Raw genomic sequence first — 23536 nt, 5'->3', positions numbered from 1 at the left:
CTCTAGGTTTAGAGATTTCCCCCTTGCTTCTTCCGTTTCTAGTGGCTGTCAGTTGCCTTGACTGCAACTCCGTGCTCAACTGTCTTCAGAGCTTTGTCTCTGTGTCTAGATGTGTCTACTGAGGAAGGATACTTACTGCTGGATTTAGGGACGCTCCAGGATAACCCAGAATGGTCACATATTGAGATCTCCTTCTCCTGTGTTGGTTCTAAGAATCAAAGTGTACCTGGAGCCACGGAAACATTTCTTTGGCCATAATCTTTTCAAGACAAAAGAAAAGACAAAAACTATATATCTAGGATGTGGCAAACACCACCCTAGTAACATCTGAAAAGACTGTCTTTCCTTAGATAGTGTCACAATCATAGGCCCCAATGAGTATAAGGTAGGCCTAGGCCTATCTTTGGAGGGTCCTGCTCCATCAGTTACATAGGCCAATTCTAAGAAAACTAGCTAGGTGTCAGAGTAAGTGAGAGGGGATGGTTGGTGGCAAAGCAGTCAGGCTCAAGCATTATGGAAAAGCATTACGGAAAAGCATGTTCAAGAGGAGGTGGCGAGGGTTCAGAAGCGGGCCACTAACCAAGGAGGAGGCTGGCGTGGAATGAACAGCAGAGGTGACTTTATGCATAACCCTCATTTCTGAGTCAGAACCCTCTGTCCCTATACTACAGAACACGGTGGTACTTTCAGTTGGATAAAATCACTAAGCTGCACTAACAGGAGGACATTGAAGGCTCTCAGAAGGTTAGAGGCTGGGGCATCAGGCTGGCCTACAAGGAATTACGAAGCATGCTCATGTGAATTAGTAGCCTCCTAAGTAGCTACCGCCGACTGCACAGCTGCTATGCTCCCAGAACACTGCACATGTGCTATGGCCTCTTTTCAGCACCACCTTGCAGCTCGAGTTCTAGAATATGAAGTTCCATTTACCATATGAGAAAACAGGTGAGCCAGGATGGACGCCAGGACAGGTGAGATGGTACAACAGGAAGCAGTGCTTGGCACGGAAGCCTGCTGAGCTGCATTCAATCCCAATCAAGGTGGAAGGAGAGAACTGAGTCCACGCATGTGTCCTCTGGACTCTACATCCTTGTGGTGTGCATACACTCTGTCAACACTCACATGCATCACTCACCTCCCCCAACACAATAATAAAAAATAACACGCGGTATGTAGGGTGGAGACACAGAGGACAACTTTGGGGAGTCAACCTTTTTTCCCCCACATGGGTTCTGGGGATCAAACTCTAAGTTGTAGCTCTTGGCAACGAGTGTACTTTGACCAGCTGAACCATTTCTCTGCTAAAGAAAGACTGTGACATATAGAGACAGAGAGAGAGAGAGAGAGAGAGAGAGAGAAGAGGTGGCAGAGCCAGAACAGAAACCCAGATTATACTGACCCCTAAGTGCAAATGTACTAAAATGTGCTGACTCTCACCAAGGACTCATGGATTCTAGGGTCCGAACACAGGTCCCAGTGACTTACCAATCAGACTTTTTTCTCAGCTCCCAGGGTTATGCCCTACTTACCTTACTGCTGGTCACCTATGGGGAGCTCAAGTTTGCAAAGACGGAAATCTGGTATTGTCTGTAATGTCGGATGCAGCTCTCTGATGACATGTTGCAACACCCCTCCCCCTACAGTAACCTCCCTACAGGAATATCACGCAGCTGCCAGTGTCCTAGCTTACAGTATTAGCTTTCTCCACAGTGATCCACAATGCAAAGCGACAGTTATAAGATTAAAGAAGTGGTTCTCCTCCCTCTTACTCAACCAGGCATGTGTGCCTTCTGAATTTCACCTTACCGACTCTACAAACACAGCCAATAATATTACTGGCCACCAATCTTCAAATGTACAAATTCTATGGCTCTTCAACCAATTTGAATGCAAAACCAAAGTGCTTCCAAGCCTGGCATGAAGCTTAACAGTATTTTTTTTTAAAAAGATTTATTTATTTATTTATTTATTTATTTATTTATTATACATAAGTATACTGTAGCTGTGTTCAGACACACCAGAAGAGGGGCATCAGATCTCACTAAAGATGGTTGGGAGCCACCATGTAGTTGCTGGGATTTGAACTCAGAACCTCTGGAAAAGCAGTCAGTGCTCTTAACCACTGAGCCATCTCTCCAGCCCCTTAACAGTATTTTTAATTCCAGAGATGGTAATAGGACTGAAATATTAAATGGTCCTAACCTGAACTGACCCAAATTGTTAGGCTTCATATAGGGTTTGAATGTGAGCTTGGGTAAACTAATAATAATAATAATAATAATAATAATAATAATAATAATAATAATAATAGCAACAACAATAATAATAAATGATACTCAGGTGAAAGGACTCTGTGTAATGCAAGCCTCATCATCCACTGAGCACCCCACCAAATACCCTACATTTAAAAATTATAATGTGCCTGAGGTAGAACCATATATCTTGTTTTTTTTTTTTTTTTCCGGAGCTGGGGACCGAACCCAGGGCCTTGCGCTTCCTAGGCAAGCGCTCTACCACTGAGCTAAATCCCTAACCCCAGAACCATATATCTTAACAGCTGTTTCCCACAGTTCTCAGCTACTAAATGAAAATCTGGTCTACATCGTTCCTCACCTTCCTCCTCAGTCTTAAATACTTTTCTTGTGCATGTACAAGTGTATGTGTACATGTGAGTGCACAAGCTTGTGTATACATGTGCACATACAGGTCAGAGGTCAACCTCAGATGTTTTCCTCAATAGCTCTCTACCTTAGTTTTCAGAATAGGGTAGCTCAATGAGTCTGGAATTTACCGACTAGCTTCACTGCTGACCAGCAAGCCCCAAGGATTTTCAGGTCTCCATCTCCCCGTTCTGGGATTAGTGATACCTGCAGTCATGCCTAACTTTTTAAATGTGAGTGTTGGGGATCAAATTTAGGTCCTCTCGCTTATGCAAGTAAGCATTTTACTAACTGATCCGTTTCTCCAGCCCCACAATCCTCATTTTAAAGATCCATGAGTATTCACTTTAATATAGAAGCCAGTTCGACAACTATTTCATTTTCCTTGACATCTTCTCATTTACATATATACATAAATGTGCATACATTTTTTCTTTCTTTTAAAATATATTGGGTTAGGATTGGGTTGTAGTGTTTGCTGTTTGCTGAAGAATTTCCTGGAGTCTCAGGATGTAAAGAGCCGAGTGCAGGCAGCTTTCACTGGAAGTCCCACGTCACCATAAAAGCCTGTACTTCTTTGGATTACTGCATGGCGGATTAAAAACCCGCGGATCAGTTCTAGGTTAGCCCTGATTAACTCCCCTGATTGTTTCTGGGCCAGAGAGGGTGTTTGTTAGACTCAAACCTATACTTGTATCAAGAGTTCACTGAACAAAGAGTTAATTTTTACTTAAACCGAATTCGGGCTAATCATGAAGCTGCCAGGAATGATCTGGAATATGAACTAAAGTGTGCCTGCAGTCGCGTCAGCTGAACCTTCTACCCCCACGGTTCTGTCTGCCCACATGCTTCTGTCTATCAGCCTCGGCCTCCGGATCCGCTCTCACGTCATTGGTTGGATTTCAGGAAGGAAGAAACCTAGGATTTAAAGGGCTCAGTTTTCCACCTGCCAGGCCGGGTCCAACTTGCCTTTGACACATATTTGGGAGAATTTCTACCAGTTCTTCATTTACTACCCTGATTGGTTAAAGGAAACAAAGTCCCTGAGGGTGTCACCTTGACAATCTCCAAAACCGAAACTTGCGCTCCAGACTAGATCCACACTGAGTCTGCGAGGCAGAGTCCCTGCCCAGGTCATCAGAGCCAGCCCCGCGGGTAGGAGCGAGGGAGGGGCCTGTGATGGGCGTGGCTTTCCGTGGGAGAGTAGGACTTTGCCCCACCTCCTAAGAAGCCTGCTATGCTTCCACCCAATCAGATTTCCCTATGCAAATAAAGCCTAGGTCACCCCGGTAACCATGGTGCATGGCAGCCAATGGAAAACAGCCAGTGGCGACCTCACTCCAGGATTGGTACCGAAGTAAGGCGACAGCGATCCAATGGACTGTGGGAACAGTCCTCGGCGGGTTGAGGGGCGGAGATATGCAAATATGGTTTGAAAAGCCGGCGGGAAATCTGAGTTTCGCGGGAGGACCTTGGCGCGTAAACCGTATCCCTTCATTCATTGTCAGCAGCAGCTTCCTGGAGCCATTTTTCAGCTGCCGGCCGCAGCACCCGGGCTGCCGCCGCCGCCTCGCAATCCGTTGCATCGGCTGCCCCCGACGCCTCCATCCCTCCTCGGGGTCTGATATCCGTGCGGCCGGGACCCTCCTCTCTCCAGACCCCCGATTATTTTTGGCCCCCGGGGCCTGTGCGGTGCGGAAAAATAAAAAGAAAAGAGAGAGAGAGGGTTCGGAAGCGCCGGGAGGGGAGGCGAGAAGGAGAGACTTGGAAACTCCGGCTGCAAATAATAAAGAAATTGAAAGCAATACGTTAATATATCGTAACACTAAAAAAGAGCAGGAGCGAGAGATGAGAAAGGGGATCCAGCCCGCCCTGGAGCAGTACCTGGTGACCGCCGGGGGTGGGGAGGGGGCGGCTGTCGTCGCCGCCGCCGCTGCAGCCTCCATGGACAAAAGGGCACTGCTAGCCAGCCCCGGCTTCGCCGCCGCCGCCGCCCCGGGCACGTACATCCAGATCCTCACCACGAACCCTTCCACCACGTCCTGTGCCACCTCCCTCCAAAGCGGCGCCCTGGCCGCCGGCCCCCTTCTCCCCAGTGTCCCCGGCACGGAGCCGGCCGCCAGCAACCTCCTCTACACCACGCCACAAGGACCCTCCAGCAGAGCCGGGCTGCTACAGCAGCCACCAGCAGCAGGACGCGGCGGCGGCGGTGGCCCACCGGTAATACCCTCCTCACTGTCCCTAGCCCAGGTGGGAGGCGGGCTCCCGGGAGCGGTGGCGCGGGAGCGCGAGGCTGAGCATCGTGGGCCTCGTTGCTGTCCCTCCAGCGTGTGCTTATTGTTAGACTCGGGGTGCTTCCCTGCGGACGTTGGGAGGACGTGGGGGCTTGGGCAGGCGCGCGGGGCGGTGGGGAGTCCCTCTTTGCGAGCCACATCCAACACTCCAAAACTTTTCGCGCCCCCCCTTCTTTTCCTGCACTTTTCCCTACCCCCACTCTCCCCTCCCTTGCAACTCGAAGCTTCCTCTTTCTCGGGCGTAGGAAGGGGTCACGCCCCGGATGGAGAAGGGGGTGGGGGAGGGAGTAGTGCACTGGAGAGTGGGGGACCCCAGAGGATGTAAACCGGGGGACCCGAGGCGTGCAAGCCTGTCTTCTGCCTCTGCTGCCCCTGGGCGGCCGGGGGTCCCGCAGGCGTGCTCCGAGCTCAGGGGCGCCAGTGCCTGGCACCTTTGGGGACCTAGCTCCCGGCAACAAAGGGGATCTGGGAGGTGGACGGGTATCGCTGTGGGGGAGGTGGAGCTGAGAGCCCCGGTGGACCAGAGCTCGCGCTGTCTGCGACAAGGGGCGGGCGGGCGGGTGCTCCGGCCTGGGCGCATCTCCGCGGTGGCAGCGGCGGCGCCCGCGTGGCCGGAGCGCTGGGGCCTTGCTCACCGGGCCCCGGGCCTGCCCTTGACCCGCCTCTCCCCTTGCCCCTTCCTTCCCCGCCCTGTCCCCCTCCCCGCCCCCCGGCGACGGAGGGCGGGGGCAGCCGGGTTCCCGTCCCGCCGCCAGGATCTGTCCCTTCTCTCCGGGACCCGCCGGTGACGTTTCGCACACGTGCGCGGAGGACGCGCCTGTGACTGGGGAGGAGGCGCCGGCGGGAGGGGGCGCTGGAGGGGGAGAGGGGGCACCCACTTCCTCCTGCTCGCCGGCTCCCAGGCCTGGGACGGTCCCGGCGCCCTCGCACCCGGCACCGCCACCCTCCCTCTCCCGTCCCCACCCCCCCCACGGCGCCCGCCCTCGCCCGGCGCCGCCGCTCCACTCGGCCTCGGGCCCCCTCTCCAGCCGGCCCCCCACCTCCCCCGGAGCCAGGCTGCTTTCGGAAATGCCCTTACAGCAGCAGGTTAGTGACCCGGACCGCGCGGGGGCCCGAGCCACCGCCGCGGGGACCCCGGATCCCCGGGGGGCCGGAGCCGGAGGGTAGGCGACCGAGCGGGGTTTTGGAGTGGGAACGGGGGGTTGGGTGCTTGAGGGAAATGAGTAAGCAAGAAAAATCTAACTAAGTAAATCCCCGGCCTCGGCTTCTAGGAGCCCCGGGGCGGGAGTAGCCGCCCCCGGGGTGGGTATAGTGTTTACGTGTGTTTCTTTTGGGGGGTGGATGGATGGGCAATTGAAACCCAGATGAGGGCTTCACGCCCGTGGCCGAGTTGAGCTGCTTTCTGTCTTGCTTCCCTTGTGCTGGAGGGGGAGGGGGCGGGTCAGAGGGTAGGGTGTCTGTGGGGTTCCCAGGCCACCCGCCACCCCCTCCCTTTGTCCCTGTAATTTATAAAGCGCCTTTGAGAGATGATTTAGGTCAGTATGCGGCTTCCCTTTTTGTTGCTACTAGAAAGAAGTGTGGCCCCGAGGTCTCCCCCTCTTCCTTTCTCTCCTGCATTCCTTCCTCCATGCCTTCTGTCTTCACCCTCGTGTTGAGGCTTGGCTCCGACCAGGCTAGAACCCACCCGGACTCAGATACCTATGGTTGCATGATAATACCAGTCGAGGACCTCACCTAGTCCTAGGTCTAGATGTGTGTGTGTTTTTGCACAATCAGTGTTTTGCTGGGATCTCTTAAGAAAGTCTGTACACATATATAGGACTTTGGGAAATGGGGTGGGTAGAGAAAGAATTAATTTTTAAAAATTTCCTTTCTGTTTATAATTTTTCCCTGGGTTGGATCTTGAGTCCCTTCCATCCTAGAGATACTTACTAGGGATGTGTGATAGATACAGTCCCAGTCAAAGAGGCTCATCCTTTTAGTGACTAGGGTCTGCCAGCAGGGGGGAAGCCGAGTACAGTACCTGCTTGCACTGTATACAGTATCCAGTGTGCTAGATTCTCAGGCACAGGATAGTCCATGCTTTCATTAGCAGTTCATACTTTTATGGACTTGATTAAACATGCTTGGCCATACAATAAGCCTATTTCCCCTACGCACCCGGTTCCTATATCATAAATAAGCTGAAACAACTAGCTATTGACACACTTCTTGGATTAGATTCAGATTTGCAGGGAAAGTTATTTTGGATAGTAGGAAATTGTGAGGCTACTAAATTGCTCCTTTAAAAAAAAAATCTTAGATTATTCATTGGACCAGCTTAGCAAGACTGTCTCACCAAATTTATATGTAGTTCATTATATGTAGTTAAGTATTTAAAGTATAAAAATATTGCCTTCACCATCTTCCAAGTTATTTCTAAACTTTTATTATCCTTCTTGCCATGAAGTTGTTATTCCAGGAATATAGATGGTTTTGAATTTGTATATTCGAAAATAATGGTTCATTATAGGAACATTAATGCTTCTTACACATATTCAGAAGTAGTTCTACATAAGATTGTAATGTATGCCGAGTCACTGGTTAATCTACGCGTTCAGAGCTGTATCTTCTGGGAGGGGTGCGCAGTTTATCTCCCAAGTGCATACAAAGTCCTAAGCGTTGGAGGCAATGCTGACTTATTTATTTATTTTTCTTGTCAGTGTTTCTGAAAGCTTCCAGTTAAATCTTGCAATTTATTTGATTTTGGGTTTTTTTTTCGGGGGGGGGGTCTTTTATAACCTTGAACTCCTGGTCTTCTTGACTCAAGTGACCAAGTTCTGAGATTAAAGACATGCATTGCCACGTGTTTTAGAACTCTGTTGATGGTTTTTCCTTAAAGGTTGGGAAGGCATATGGCGTGAACTGGGAAGGCATAGAAGACTAAACATACTATGTTCAAGAAGAGTTCTTCAGGGGACCAGAATTCTAGACCCATCTGGGTCTACTTTTCAAGTTCTGTCTCCGGAGCATCTAAGAGCTTGACAGAGCGAGTGACTTGCCTTCTTGGGGACTGTATAGCCGCCTGTCTTTGTTCACAAGTCATCTCCTATTAGACAAATAGCTTTATCTGCCCAAATGGTTCATTCTGTAAGGTAGGACAATAATGCTAACTGGAACATTAAAAAGTCATACGGTAATAAATGTAAATACTTAGCTCAAGGCCTGGCAAATGGTAGCTGCCCCATAAAATCCGTATGTATAAATCAAGTATTTTTGTAACTCAGAGACTACATAGGTGCCGTCCCTTTGTTTACCAAATGAGCAGAATGATCATAAGTTTTCTAAAGTGATAGGTAATTTCATTTTTCCAGAAAATTGAGAATCTGCCAGTGCAAGAGGCAGCCTGTCATGTCAGATTTAATTTAATCCAGCCATAGCAACCTGCTGGTCCTTCAGAGAACCTCGGTGCCTGGGAATCTCCTCTGAGATTGGAGGACCAGGGGTGCTCTTTCAGCAGGGTCTCTTTCCCACAACAACTTTGAAGAGGAAAACTGTGGGTTCCTGTGGTTCTGTATGCAATAAGCTCGCTTCCACCGAGACGTACGCTTGATGCCAAGTTGAAGCAGGGAGAGAATTTTTAGTCACCCCATACCCCAAAATGGAAGTTTTAATATAATGCAGTGCCCAGGCGTGGGCAGTACAAATAGCTCCCCTATAATCAGTACTGAGGTTGCCACCCTAATCATGCTTGGGAACAAAAGCACCCTTAACTGAGCCAGAGCACCCAAACTTGAGAACAGGAAACGGTATTTTGTGTGTGTGTGTGTGTGTGTGTGTGTGTGTGTGTGTGTGTGTGTGTGTGTATTTTTCTAAATATCACCACCTCGTGTAATACTTGGAAGGACAGAGTCTGGGTTTTAACAGTGTGCTGTGTAAAGTTAACTTGGAAAAAGAATATACTCTGGGATTAGCAATAAATACCAACACCTGGAAGTGAAAGGCGAGAGGGAGGGAGGGAGGGAGGATAGTTGGAGGGGGGTGTCTTAGGAATAAGCAGTAGTTTCTCCTTAACTTTTCTGATACTGTTATCTCTAGTGAACGCACACACGCACCTTTAATCCCTTTCCAATTGGCTTTTTTTCCAGCTTACCCTGACTTATACATAGTCCATATGTCAGGCTGTTAGTAGTGTCTCAAGCTAATCAACTCCTATTCTTTTTACTCATCTACTTTTTAATAATAATTAAGTCAGGGTGGGTGGAAATCATTTACTTGGTTTGCTGAGTCCCTCACAGTCTCTGAGATTACCTGAATAGTGCAAGAAGGAAAGATTCCAATTCTCTCCACCCCCATCCCCGTGTTCTCTGAGATAGGAAGTGTGTGGTTTGATGCACACTCTCATGGTTGTGAGTAGGAAGTGTGTGGTTTGATGCACACTCTCATGGTTGTGAGTAGCTTTAAGTAGTGTTTCAGGGATTGTGTTAGCAGTTGCTAAGGAGCTCCCATCCAATATGGGACTAAGAAGACCAGATAAAGAGCGAAGTAATATGTATAGGAAACCACTGATGGAGGGCCTTTCACCTCCCCATCCTGTCTGCCTTCCAAGAACGACTGGGAAAATGATCTTGCACAGAGAAGAGGTTCTGGTACTGCATACAGCGTCAGAAAGCTGTATGCAGGAGACCAGCAAGGTGGGGGTGGGATTATTACCGCGGGATTATTTATCTGGCTTTCCAGTGGAGGAGGCGTTTGATTTATTTTCATCTCCTGCTTTTGCTTTAAACATTGCCTTTAAGCATGTAAGTTGTAAGAATGTTTCTCTACCCTGCTCACCTTAATGGGAGTTAGTCTTGTGGCCACAGTCATCTGCGACTTTGAGGACGTGGTAAAGCCAGGATGGAATCCAAAGGCCCCCGTGAACTTGACTTCACAGGTGACCGGGCTGCAGTTGGTGCTTTGTCCTGTAAAGCAGGAGCTGTGTCAGCTTGAGGCATAAGCAGGGAGAAGAAAGCAGGTAGAATGCAGGGGATGGAACTAATGGCCAGGTTATTTGGAACCCATGCAACAGTCCTCTTAACCTGACGACAGTAATTCAGGTTAGCATATTCGATACTTGATAAGTCTGTTGGTCTTAGAATAATAACATGGGGGTTCGTAAAAGTTTTCCTATCCAACCTGCTTCTTTTGCAGGTAAGACATTTACAGGCCCACTGCAGTTACCCAGCCGAGGTCACAAGTCAACAGCTCCCCCACAGCCAGCCAAAACTGAAATTGGAGATTCTTGCCCTCTTAGAACCTCTTTTTGTGAGGAGAGGCCTAACTGCCTTATATGCCCTACATGGGAGGCTTAGGTGTGCGGACTGCGTTTTAAGTTTCCATCAGACGTGGTTACACTGCCCCAGAGACACTTCGAAATCAAGGCTACTTAGACACTCAGTGGAAAGGACTTTTAAATGGAAAAAGATGACAGGTTCCCTATATAGTGCTACTAGTGTTTTTCAAAGCTTGGTCTGATATTTGAATTTTCAATTATTCTTTGGATGTGACATTTCTGGTACCCTGAGAGACAATTTTACTTAATCAACAACAGCCTAAAAGGACTTTTGTAACTTTCTTGAGAGAGGGACCCTGGGGGAAGCGTTGTCTTGAACCATCTACATCCTGAGTGACAGGCACGGTTTGCAGGGTTCCCTGGGCCTTTGAGTTACACCATTGACCAAGAGGCTCTTCCTCTGTGGTTAACACCAGGAAGATCTCTGGTGTGTCAAAGCTGCCGATCAGTTAACTCTTTCAGACGGAGTTGTCTAACACCAGAGCTCGTTGCCTTAAAATGGTCTTATTTTACTTGTGGAACCGAGAAAGCTTAAAAATAGAATTGCTTCAAGCTCTGAAGCCGGAACGTGAAACATAATCCAACATGGTTGCAGCTCACAGCCTGCCCTGGGACAGGGGTGTCTGTTTATCTGTAGTGCACCAGCCAGGACGGTCCCCTGTGTGTGTAAGGGCTGACTTCCTGGGAGCCATGAGTAGCCATTGATGAGAGTCCCCTTATCAGTAAGGCTGAGTTCCTCTGGAAGCACATTTGATGGCTGGAGGAGGTGAATGCCCTTGGCCTTCCTTCCCTGCCATTTCTTGCCAGTCAGCCCTGGAGAAACTTACGGCTCTTCTCCCGTGCTCCTGAGTGATTGCTGAGAACGGATCCATCCTGTTCTAGCCACAGGAGCCTGTTGTATGGATTCAGGCGGAGGCGGTGAACACAGGGTCTGTGTGCCGGGCACTGGGGCTTTGGGAAAAGACAGAGCAGGGCCCTCCAGTCTTACTTACACCATCACGTCTGCCCTTCGAATTCGGCCTCACTGTCCAGAGATGGTGGCTTGACTATAGAAGCCACACTCACCTGAAAGGCAGAGCGAGAGACAGCAGGGTAGAAAGTTAAGGGATGGAGGCTGAAGTGTTCTGGGTTCCTTTTCTGCCTCACCTGCCAGGTGTATGACTTGGGCAGAAGCTCTACTGCCCTCTTCATTTCTCATCTTGCTGGGGGTGAGGTTCTCACAAGCGAGGTAGAAGGTGAAAGGAGTTGATGTCTGGGAGGCACTTAAGCCAGTGTCCCACAGATGTGCTAGAGGTGCCAGGCCATCTCTCTTGCCATTGTATTTTGTGTCTTGGTTTTTTTCACTGAGAGTGGTTGACTGGGAGGGGGCTCCTATGTCCTGGAATGGATGTCATAGTGCCGTCCTTGGACCCCTGGTCTTTGTTACCTCTTTCTAAGCTACCCATTGACTCGGGAAAGAAACAGAAGAATAAGTTTTTTATTGTCATGGTGCAATCAGCAGTCCTAGTGCTATGAATAAAACCTTTATTTCTCTGGTGGAACATGTTCGTGAAACGGCTCGAGGAATGCAAATTGCACTGTTAACATAATTTCATGTCTGTACAGTAAGCCAGAGTTTAAGACTGGTTCAGAAATTGGATGCTAAGCCCTAACTTGGAGGCGCCTTGGGTATGTATGTTAGGGCCAGGAACATGTCTTGCTCACTAGAGGCCACTGAGCTCCCACTGAGCCTTTTTTTCCCCCCTCATTTTCTCTGGTTTTGTTCTTGAGATGGTCTCATGAAGCCCAAGCTGGCCTCCAGTTCTTAATCTAGCTACAGCTGGTTGCAACTCCTGGTCCTCCCCAGCACTGAGATCACAGATCTGAGTGACTACATTCCTCTCGGTTCCACAGTTCACGGCTGCTCATCTGCCTCTTGCAAGTCCCTCAGACTTGCAGCTGGCTCCCTGGTGAGGGGGCATTGTGAAATCTCGATTTGACTATTCCTGCTGTGTTTTCCCCGCCTCATTCTCATCAGTCCTTCTAGGGTCACCTGAAGAAAGTTCAAGCCTTGGGTCCAAGGCTTCTGTGACTTCGGGCTTTTTCTGGTACATCATAGACTCCCTTATATCCGTAGTGTTTTGGGTTTGGCCTTTTACCAACCATCCTGGCCAGAGAGTGGTGTAGCTGGTTCTCCATGTGCTCTTTGCAAGGCCTTTCTGATTGTAGAACGAACAATTTGAGGAGATGCCTTCGATGTGCTTGGCACCCCGTTAGCTCTGCTGGATAGGACAGAAGGATGAGGTGGGATACGCCCTCTGTTGAGTTCACTTTCTGTTTGGGGAGACAAGCTTTAAACACAAGTGATCTGTAAGCAGGATTAAACAAGAGTTGGAAAAGAAACAAGACTCATCTGGTCCTATGTACGATGCAGACAGGAAGTACCACAGGAGAGAATGGGGGTCACTAGACTCCACCTGGCTTGGGTGGTACATACCTTTACTTCCCGCATTTGGGAAGTGGACGCAGGAAGATAAAAACTTGGGCTGTATATTAAGTTCAGGGCCACCCAGGCTACATGAGAACATAGCTTTAAAAAAAAAAAAAGTATCTCCTAGGACAAATATACAGATACCTGGGCCCTACCCAGACTAGCGATCTCTGAGGGTAAGACACAAGACACAGATGTGTGTGTGTGTGTGTGTTTTAATGCCAGACCATGTCAGTATGTGCTGTCCACCACCGGCTAGGTGGACAGAGCGAGCTGGCCTCTTTAATGTGCCATACAGTTTCCCTATGAGACTTGAACCCACAGTGGGGCAGCAGGCGATCAGTTATCATGAGGGCCACTAGTTGGGGGATACATCAGTTGGGTATGTTAGTAGATTTGGTCTAGAACAGGGGTTGTTGCTTTCGTGAACAGGCACAGTGAGGGGCGAATTGGGAGAATTGGGAGAAGGGGAAAGTGGGACAGACCTGTTCTTGTAGAGAAAGTGGGTGTTATCAGAGGGTGCCTAGGTTCCGGGTCTTGGACTGTGTAAGCCAGAGGCCAGGGTATTTTTGCGTGTTGCCAGACATCCAATCTAATCTAAACATGTCTACCAGTTTTTAAATGTTGGATTGATTGAAGAGGAAAGTATGAGGGCCAAACGAAATAGGTCTCTAGGCCAGATTTGGCTTAAGGGCCGCCACTCGGCAGTCGATGGTCTCTGGGCTGATAATAATAGCCAGTGTTTATGGAGTGCCCGTGGGTATTGAGGGCACTAGACTAAGTGCCTTCCTCGCCTTAGCACAGAGGCTGCATAGCAACCTATAAAGTGGATGTTAGTACCGTTCCACACAGGAGGACTTGTTCCACACAGGCTGCCGGGGTTAGGGCTGGCTTAGGACCCTGAGAGTAAGTGGGACAACCAAACTTAAACTTACAGAGACTGTTCCCAGGGTCTCAGCTTACTTCCTTTTTATCCTCTGTGGCCTTGCACTGGGCAAAGCAGGTGGTAGGAAGCCAAAATACCCGCCCAAAAGGAAAAAAGTTAGCGTTTTACCTGATGCAGGTTAAGTAACCTTCATTCAAAGTGCTGGGGATGAGGAGTGTTTTGATTTGGGACTTTAAGACAGCCACTTGCTGCTTAGGCCAGTGGTTCCCCTAACTACATAGTCAAGGCTGACCCTATCTGGTGCCTCCTCGGAAGTGTGAGCTGGTGGAAAACACCCTGCTGCCAGGGTGCCGGTTGTTTGCTATTTGCACATAACTAATGGCAGTGCTCTTAGGAGTGGGTCTAAATGCCAGGTAATTGGTGCTGTCGACACAGATTTAAGGTCATTTTACACGTTGTTTCTAATAGTTTTGTGCAGGACACCAATTTTATGATGTTTCAGGTTCTTAAAGTCTTTCAGATTCTCAGATTAGGGATATACAACCTGTAGTAAGATCAGCCTTTAGCATTTGAGCTAGGTAAAGATTTCCCAATCCATCCCTAACCTGAGTTGGGATCATAGCACCTGATCTTGTGAAATGTGTAGGCAGTCACTAAGAAAGTTTCTTCAGCGGGCGAGAACCTTGTATTTGATGCTCAGTCCATCATCTTTTATTTTAGAGAACAACAGACCCAAAGATCTTCCTGCCTACTCTGTCCATACCAGTGAGGTTCTGTCTGAAAGAAGAGGAGGAGGAGGAAGAGGAGGGGAAGGAAAGAAATGATAGGTGAAAAGTAGTCTAGAAAGACGCCCGCTGAATTCTTTTGGCTTCTGCATGCACACGCTCATACATGTACAGCCACACGAATACACACATCACATATAAAACCCAAAGGTGGTACAAGGAGTTTGCTAAATGACTGAGGATCTAAGTGTGGGAGGTCAAAGCGGGAAAGTTTGCTGTGTCCAGGCACCAACACTGACTGGATGCCCTGCTCTGAGTGGTTTAGTCTAACTGTAGGCTTTCTGTTCCGTTGCTCTGGTCTCCAGGAACAGATAACCAAATGGACAGAAAACTGGACTTGAATTGGAAGAGAGGCTGGGCATGTCTTTGAGGTCATGGATGCTATAGAATTGATATAACTGGGAGGAGGATGGAAAGGGGGGCGGGGATTACTAGATCTTTGCTTCAAGATAGGTGACTATGGGGGCTGCAAGAATAGTTGAGGCTTAGCACATCCCTAATTGTGTGGCTCTCCTGTGTGGAGAGAATCCTCCGTGGTGGGGAGGAATATGGGTCTGAGCCCTGGGAATGTTCTCGGCTTTGGCATAGAAGTTACATTAGAATTGCTCAGAAACCACAGGTCAAATCTAGTGTTTCTAGATTTTGGAGGGAAAACCACATAGGTGTAGAGGCATAGAAACCTTGCACGATTTTGCTTCTCCCTGTGTAATATGAAGACGAGTCAGATTCATCAGACTGATTTGGTGGTGGTGGTGGGGATCAATACTGTCAGGGCTCCCAGAGACGACCCATCACATGTTATTTATGATGTGTTACCGTGCATGGCAGCGAGGCTGCTCTGACAGAGAGCTGGGGTTTTGCTGTGTCACAGAGCACAGGACCAACAGGGGAGTGCCATTTTTTAAGGACAAGTCATGCAATTATGTCTGAGATCAATGTGGCCCCTTTCTTTCTAATTTGCTGTGCTCTTTTGATTTTGCTAATAAGGAAAAAAAAATCTTGAAACTGCTTCGTTATGCTGTGTCAAATTGAAATTTTTAGATGATGACAGTGTTTTGGAGGACAGAGCCAAGTAGATTCAAAATGTCTACAATTAATTTTTTAAAATACGTAACACGCTGAAGCCTGTTTGCACCACTCCTTGAATTGTGGCTGATTTTGTTGGCTATGTTGTGTAGCAGAGTGACAGTCACACTAACACTGTCCTAGGCTTCCCAGCACTTTGCGTTACTGCCCTGCTTATTAGCACCTCAGACACCCTGATTCTGGGAATAGTGAGTTTTCAGCCCTGGAGAGCCATGACACAGCAGTAGGGTATGGAAGGAGCGTGGGACTTGGCGATCTGACTTGAGAAAACATCCTTTCCCAGTTACCAGCGTGTGACCTTTCACCAGTCACATCGGTGAGACACACTTACCTAAAATAGTGATTCGGTTTCATTGGCTGGCCGGCCGGATTAAATGAGATAGTGTTTATAGGAAACACGACTTGGACTTTCCTCTTCCCAAGGTAGGAAGTGTCCAGTTTTGGTCTAACTTTCCAGGAAATCAGCTGTGGAAAAAGTACCTCATCGAACACTCCCCTTTTGGTGTGTTTGTATGCCCTGGTACTGTAGAGGGCTCACAAAGTGATTAAGTTGTCTTTGTGGCCTTCCAGTAGTGCCTCAGTAGACCAGAGTAGTGTTCTCTAGTGCTGAAGATAATGTCCAAGGTAGTGAGAAAATAGCAGTGATGTTTCTTAAGTAGGCATCTAGACTTGGGAGGAAGGGGGTTCAGGAGGACAGGAAAGCAGGCTTGGAAAAGTTTAAAATAGAGCAACCCATTAACATCTTGCTGAGGAAGACAGTCCTGTGCAGTTAGGATTCCTAGTATGTCTGGCCCCCATGTTCTTAGACGGCCAGGAGCAGCATCCTGGATGCTGACAGGGTTAACATTGGCGCCAGACATTTCTAAATTCCCGGGAGCAAAAGCACCATTGATTGAGAACCACTGGACTAGACCTTGAAGAAGGGTGTTACAGGGATCCTATGTGCATCTCTTCTATATATACCATAAATATTTTTGTAACTGTTTGATGTATGTGCATGTGGAAGGCAAACTCGGATGTTCCTCACGTGTCATCTCTTTTTAAAAATTTAAGACAGCGTCATTCATCGGCCTGGAACTTGCTGAATGGGCCACCTTGGCTGGCTGTTAAGCCTCACAGATCCACCCCATCTGCCTCCCTAGAAGCAGGCACCACCACACCTAGCTTTCTTAACATGGGTTTGGGGACTTGAACTCGAGTCGAGTCCTCAACCTTATATGGTGAGCACTTTGTCATCTAAACTGTCTCCTGGCCCTAAACATATCTCTGTGTATGCGCGTGCGCGTGCATGTGCACGCATGTGTGTACATGTTGTTTTAATATTTTAAATCATCTAATATTTTTCAAATTTTAAATTTGCAAGCAAGTGGCTCCTCATCCTAAATTTCACTTTGAACTGATTGCCCAGCTGCCCTGCAGACCACACTGTAGCCTCTCGGCCTTGGTAGACGGTACTTTCTGTCGCTGGCTCAAGCTCTGTCGTTTTATATGAGCAGCATAATATTAGTTTGCTGCAGCGAGCCTCTCTGGAACTCAGACCAGAAAGGCATGAAGTCTGCAGTCCGGAGAAGTGACTTACATTGTCATTGTCCTGCTCGGATCAACTGCTCCACTCCACGGTGGGATAGTCTGGGCGTATCGCCTTCTTTCTATGGCCTGTTTGCTTCCGGTTCCTGCCTCTGTCCATGGCTGAACACTGAAGTTCCTGTCTTCGTCGTCGTCTGTGTTATCATTACTTCTCGGTCCGGCCTCTGTTTCAGGACAACTGAGCAGCAACTCTTTCTGCTTTCCTTCCCTAGGTGGCAGTGTCAGCCACTGGGAGTGCTGAGTTATTTAGCTTAATTGGGTGACCCTGTGTGTCACCTGGTGTTAAGAGCAGGATCAGAACACACAGAATTCCTTATCCTACGTGACCTTATAACTAATGAGGAATAAATACTCGGTAATGTTACCGTCCGTCTCGGATGCGGTTTGTGCATTATGGCTCATGATGAGGCCTGCAAACCAGTGCCATCACTTTGGAACTTGTCCTGAATGTTTTCCACCCAGGATCCCAAGACCTATTGAGTCAGAAACTCGAGTGTCAGAGTCAATAGCTTATTTGATGACCAGTCCTTGGGGGGAAAGGTCTGGGGAGAACCCAAGGGGCTTTGATTGACTGCAGTGTTCTGTGGTATCAAGTAAGTGTTGCTTGTGTGGTGATTCTGGCCTCAGAGTTTACGACCTTGGGTATGTTACAGAAATTCAAGATGGCAGCACCTCATTGGCTCATCTTGTATGGACCAACCATGGTTTGAGTGGGATGACTGAGAGGGTTCTGGCTAACAGACATTCTTGGTCTTTCATTGTCTTTTCATTAGTAAACACGAAAATACTGTCTTTGTCTGGAGACTTTTTATTTTAATTTGGAGACAAAGTTTAATGTAGCCTAGGCTATCCTTGAACACTGCATGGCCGAGGATGACCTTGAACTGCTGCGTCCATCTCCTAAGTGACAGTTAGAGGCCTGTATCCACTGTGTCCTACTGTCCAGTTACTTACAGTCTGTCTGTTTTACCATTGCTATTCTTATTTTAATTCCTTAGCTGTCATTTTATCTGCTCCCATTAAAAATCTTTATATGTGTAATCAAATTGCCAGCCAAGCACACAAGGCTTATTTGGAAATGGAGTGGTGGTTCTCCTTACATGTTTGGTAGTTTGCGTATTTAAAGATACTGTGAGGAGTAATGAAATGGTAGACCATGGGAAAGAGTCCAGCTGGGAACTGGGCACAGCGTAGCCGCAGGATAAATGTCCATGTAATTGCTGCCCTATCCAAGTTCATTAGAAAAGCCAAAGCATTAAATAAACAAGAGTTCATTGCATGAAAACTTTGGGATTCAGTTTGCATATGCGTTACCGTCATAGAAATTAGGACAGGAAGCATAGAATCTAAAGTTTCGATTTGTACAGGACCCTATCCTAAAGCCTACCCTCAATACCACAAAAGGGGGAGAAAAATAAAAGCTTTTTTTAAAAAAAGGAATATTACCCCCCCCCCGTGTGTGTGTGTGTGGGGGGGGGTGAGTGTGTGTGGGGGGAGGGTGAGTGAGTGAGTGTGTGTGTGTGTGTGTGTGTGTGTGTGTGTGTGTGTGTGTGTGTGTGGCAGGGAGATGCTTTTGTTTTTTGTTTTAAGGAAAGGCCAAATCTTTTTGATTTGGTAGAAATACTTTGCCTGGCACCTTGCTCTGTCCTCAAACATGAATTATAAGTAATCTGTCCACTCAGTAGTCATCATTCAGTTTAAAGGCAGAAATTACCTTCAGGTTAGGAGGGCTGTTTGGACCTCTGTATTCATTCCTTTTGAACAAGGTCTTGACCACGCATAGGAGAGATGAGGGTCTCATCTCATGATCCGGGTGTGTCTCAGTTCTCTAAAAACAGTCTCTGCCGGTGGCATTTCCTCTTTTTCTGCCCACCTTGCACTCAAATAACTTCTGGCGACAGCAGTAGTTTGGAGGTCACCATTTGTGGTTGGTTTTACAATAGGGGCCATGAAAAGGAAGGCAGGTGGTGTTTGTCTCTTGCTTCCTGCCTTGTTTCGGGGGTTTAAGGATCAGCTTCTCTCCTTGGCTTTTCAGTTTGCCTTTCTGGGTAGAAAAAGTGGCCCTTAGATACATAACCACCACTTATGAGCATCTAGCTCCATTCAGCACGACCGCTCTAGCTGAAGGCAGCCCCAGGGGTGGAACTTGAGGTCTCTTCTCTTGACTTAACAGAGTAAAGAAATAAAGATAAAGCCATACTGCCTTAGTATCGATGAGTTTCATAAAGACTTGTCAGAATCCAGTGTTTGGGGTATCAGTGGGATGAACTCTTGAGTCAAATACATCCAGTTAGTTGGGGTGTGTGTGTGTGTGTGTGTGTGTGTGTGTGTGTGTGTGTGTGTGTGTGTGTGTGTGTGTGTGTGTGTGTGTGTGTCATCATGTGGTACTGGGCGATGAGACTCAGGGCGGCAGGCTTGGCACGCACTTTACCTGCTGAGGCCTCTCTCTGGCCGCAGCCCTGCTTTCTTGTCTTACGTTATGTGAGCAATGGTGTCAAAATGCCATCACGTGGCCGTCCTTTTAAGAAAGGTGGTCTCCTGCGATCTTTGAGCCTGAGAGTGATTGCTGTCGGAAGAGGCGCTGACCCCACCTTACAGACCTAGGAAATAACGTTTATTGCTCTGGAAGATTGCTTTGTGTTAATCGGAGTTCCAAAGGCTGATAAACTTAAAACGCATACTTATTAATTTACCTCAGGAAGTAATACTGCCAAGCGGACAATTACAGATATTTTTGTACTTATCAGAGGAAAAATAAATGAGTTGAATGTCCCATTAGTGTTGCCCTGCTGTGGTGGCCCCTTCTGGAGTGGGCTTTGGAGGCACAAGTATTGCCAGCTCCAAGGGATATATGCGAACGGTCACTTACTGAGGGTCTCCCTCCCTCACCCGACTGGGGGCAAACGGTTACTTACTGAGGTGTCTCCCTCCCTCACTCCACTCGGGAACACTGTCTTTGTTTATATAGAAAATACATAGTTTTGGGACATGATTTTTCTTTTATTTTTAATCAGAAAATAGAAAGTAGAGTGAAAAGTTAAAATACCCGTAGTCCTGCTTCTTTCCCAGATGGGGAACTGCAATAAAATGTTAGTCTGGTCCATTTCATATCCATTTGCAAATGTATATTTAATACAAAAAGACAAGTGATTTTTAAAGTACAAAAGGGATACAAGCCGGCTTGCAAAATCTACTCCACAGGGTTAGAAGGCTCTCAGTGTCAGTGTACACTGATGTGTTATTCTTGGTGGTGGCCACTCGTGGGATAGGCAGACGGTATTTAGTTATTCCCACTTGATTTCTGTTATTTTCGATTCTAGCTGTTACTATTTTAAATAGCGCTACATTGGCTCGCCACAAATCGTCCTTCATCAGCTGCTAATGAGGGCACCATCGTTCATCGTGTACAACACAGACTAACCCTGCTGCCCCCATGCCCGCTGCCATCACTGCTATTGTGTATTGTGAAACGCGGCGTCGGGTGATGCCGCCATTGTTACTGAGCGTCCTTAACAAACCACTAGATATAGCCTTTTTCTGCAGTCAAGAGACTTGGTCACCATATAAGGAGGACTACACTTAAATTATTGGTAAGAGGTATAATTTTGGGGGCAGGGGTAACTCAGTAAAATTGTTTGGTATCACATACTTGTAATCCCAGCTCTGGGGCAGTTGAGACAGGAGGATCCTTTGGGCACATTGGCCTGCCAGTCTGGCATAATCAGTGAGTCCCCGGTACCAGTGAGAAAGACCTTGTCTCAAAAGACAAGGTGAAGAAAGCCTGAGCTTGGTCTCTGTACCTGATCACATGTATCTTCACACATGAAGATATGTCTGCGCACACGTGAGCACACACGAAACATAATATAGTCTATATCGAGGTTAGTAATAAATATATTTTCATTATCAAATATCAGGTGTATCCACAGTTGTGCACCTCTCTGCTGTTGTGTGACTGGCAACTTAGGCTTGTTTACCTCGGTGTCATTAGCATCACAGGAGTAGTGTGTTGTACGGACGCATTAGGACAGCCACCATGTCACTACATAGGAATTCTTCAGCTCTGTTACAGTCTTAGGGCATCAGAGTTTATAAGTGGTCTCGTTAACGAGATGTCATCTTCTGGACATAACTGCCATGTGTGTACAGATGTGTGTTTCTGTATGTCTTGGGATAGCAGGGCAGTGTATTATCACTAGCTTCGCTCCCTCTTTATTTAGACCTTTTCTTTCCTCCTATGACCTTGGTTATTTTACTTCACATGAGACATCAGGTGCTTCTTATGCCGATGTTTAACTCTTCCTCCACTCGCCGGCTCTCTTAGAGGGATGGGTCTGAGGTTTAAAAGACAGATCCCGTATTCCCAGCCTTTCCATCTGTAAATTCAAGCAAGGATACAATTTACTTTTAAATGCATCTGCTCTAAACATATGCAGACTTTTCTTGTCTGTACCCTCTAAACAACACCGTAGAGCAACAGTTCTCAACTTGGTCCAATGACCCTTTCACAGGGGTCTTCTAAGACCATCGGAAAACAAAGATATTTACACTACGATTTGTTAGTAATTACGGTAGTGAAGTAGCAATGAAAATAATTTTCTGGTTGGGGTCACCACAGCACGAGGAACTAACTGTATTTAAGGGTCGCAGCACTGGGCAGGTTGAGGCTCTCTGGAGTAGAGTAAGAGCGGCATTAATATTGCACGAAGTAATGAGGGTGATTGAAGTGCACATGGAGGTCCTGTGGAAAAGAGAAGTTAAGACGAAGCCATGTTGCTTAAAGGACTTAGCATCTTTGGATCTGCGACCACAGCAAGGTGGTGGTTGTTGAACTAATCCCCACAGGAACTAAAGAATAACCACACCATAAGGGTAATGACATCCTAGACATTCTGGCCAGAGGAGACAGCGACACAACCCCGGGAGTTGTCTACATATTCAAAAACATTGTAATGTGGTTAGCTGTCAGAGAAGTGTCAGATCTGTGGGAAATCCAGAAGTACTGCTTCCCTGAGGAGGAGCCTTTAAACAACAGGGCAACTCAACGTGTGTGTGTGTGTGTGTGTGTGTGTGTGTGTGTGTGTGTGTGTGTGTGTGTGTGTGTGTGTGTGTGTGTGTGTGTGCGTGTGCATGCGTGCTTGGACCAGGCACCCTATCGTCTACATAGTTCACACTTGAACTGTGAAACTAGGTTATTTTAAAAGTACCCTCAAAGCACGTGCTGGAAGAAACCCAAGCACCACTACAGTGGACAAATGTGGGATGAAGAGGTGGGAAAGATTGGAGTGGCGCTTGCACTAGGGACAGAGACAGAACTGGTGATGTGATGGTGGTGACAGGCGAGAGAGGACTGAGGTCTACCTGCTATCCTTGCCCAGTAGGGTCCGCAGGATGGTGTACAATAGCCTGGAGCTTATGCACACACAGATTCAGCCCCCAGACCTGCTGGACCTGCTGCCCAGCTGGAGAATCGCTTGGCTCTAAGCAGTGATGGGGGCCAGGGATGAAGAAAGGTTCACTTTGTGGATTGAAGGACCATCATGATCCTCGATGCCATCAGAGGCCATTGGTGTCCATGATCCATGCTGCTGCCCCAGACCACGATGAAGCCTCACATTCATGGTGCCTTGGTCACGTCGTCAGACTTTGCTACCTCAGGGAGCCATGCCAATGGGAACGGCACGTGTGATCACCTGGGACCATGTTGAGGCTCATGGTCTAGGCAGCTGCTCAGGGCCATGCTGATGTCGATGGCCTGTGTTACCCCTGAAGCCAGTGCGGATGCCCGATTTGGTGGGCAGGGGTGCTCTGCAGTCCTCAGCGCTATGGTACACAGGTGGTTGCGATCTACCTCACAGCTCTCCTCAGCTGATGCCTTCTGGCCCAGCTACAGGCAGAGAAAGAGTCATCCTCCCTTAGGGGCTGGCCACTAGCAATTTGGCCATACTCTACTAGTGAATATATAAACCACACAAAATATACTTTCAGGGAGGTATGGGGGATGGGATAGACATGGAAAGACTGGGAGGTGAGCATTATTGGGGCACGTGGTGTAAGATTATCAAATAATTATTTTAGAGAAGTACCCTCATTCCCCTGATACTGGTCTAAGTTTACGTGTTGGGGGCTACATTCGTAGCTGTCTGGCTTCAGCTGATGGAACCCTCCCTCCTCACCAGGTAGGGAAGCCCCTTGAGTCTTATTCTCTCTAGTGTTTTCTGCTGGCCCTCTTGGGAGAACATCAGGAAAGTGGTTTTCTTTGGGGACCTTTGAGACTGACTCCCTCACAGGGCTCAGTGAGCTCACATCAGATTTTGAAGTAATCCTATTTATGAGTAGTAATGTATTGATTGTGTGTAAAATGGACCCAGAGGCCTGTAACCATGAGTCCATTTGAATTATAATTTAAGATATCTAGCAGAATAACTGGTGGAATGTTATGTCTGCCCTTAGG

At 47.8% G+C, this 23536-nt stretch overlaps 1 protein-coding gene across 3 annotated transcripts in view; it reads left to right on the top strand.

Annotated features, from left to right (window-relative positions):
* Positions 1-4045: 4045 nt before the first annotated feature.
* Positions 4046-23536, top strand: part of E2f3 (E2F transcription factor 3) — a 73580-nt gene continuing 54089 nt past the window's right edge. The window contains exon 1 of one of the 3 annotated variants that reach the window (XM_032884394.1): positions 4046-4880. In XM_032884394.1, the coding sequence (XP_032740285.1) occupies positions 4080-4880 (801 nt within the window). In that variant the 5' untranslated portion in view covers positions 4046-4079. Of the gene's footprint in view, positions 4881-5701; positions 6041-23536 lie in introns of those variants that run through there. The other 2 variants (XM_032884393.1, XM_032884395.1) reach the window with 2 other exon arrangements.

The sequence above is a fragment of the Rattus rattus genome, chromosome 14 (assembly GCF_011064425.1).
Source record: "Rattus rattus isolate New Zealand chromosome 14, Rrattus_CSIRO_v1, whole genome shotgun sequence".
In the NCBI taxonomy this organism is placed as follows: domain Eukaryota; kingdom Metazoa; phylum Chordata; class Mammalia; order Rodentia; family Muridae; genus Rattus; species Rattus rattus.
This window is presented reverse-complemented; position numbering and strand designations above follow the sequence as displayed.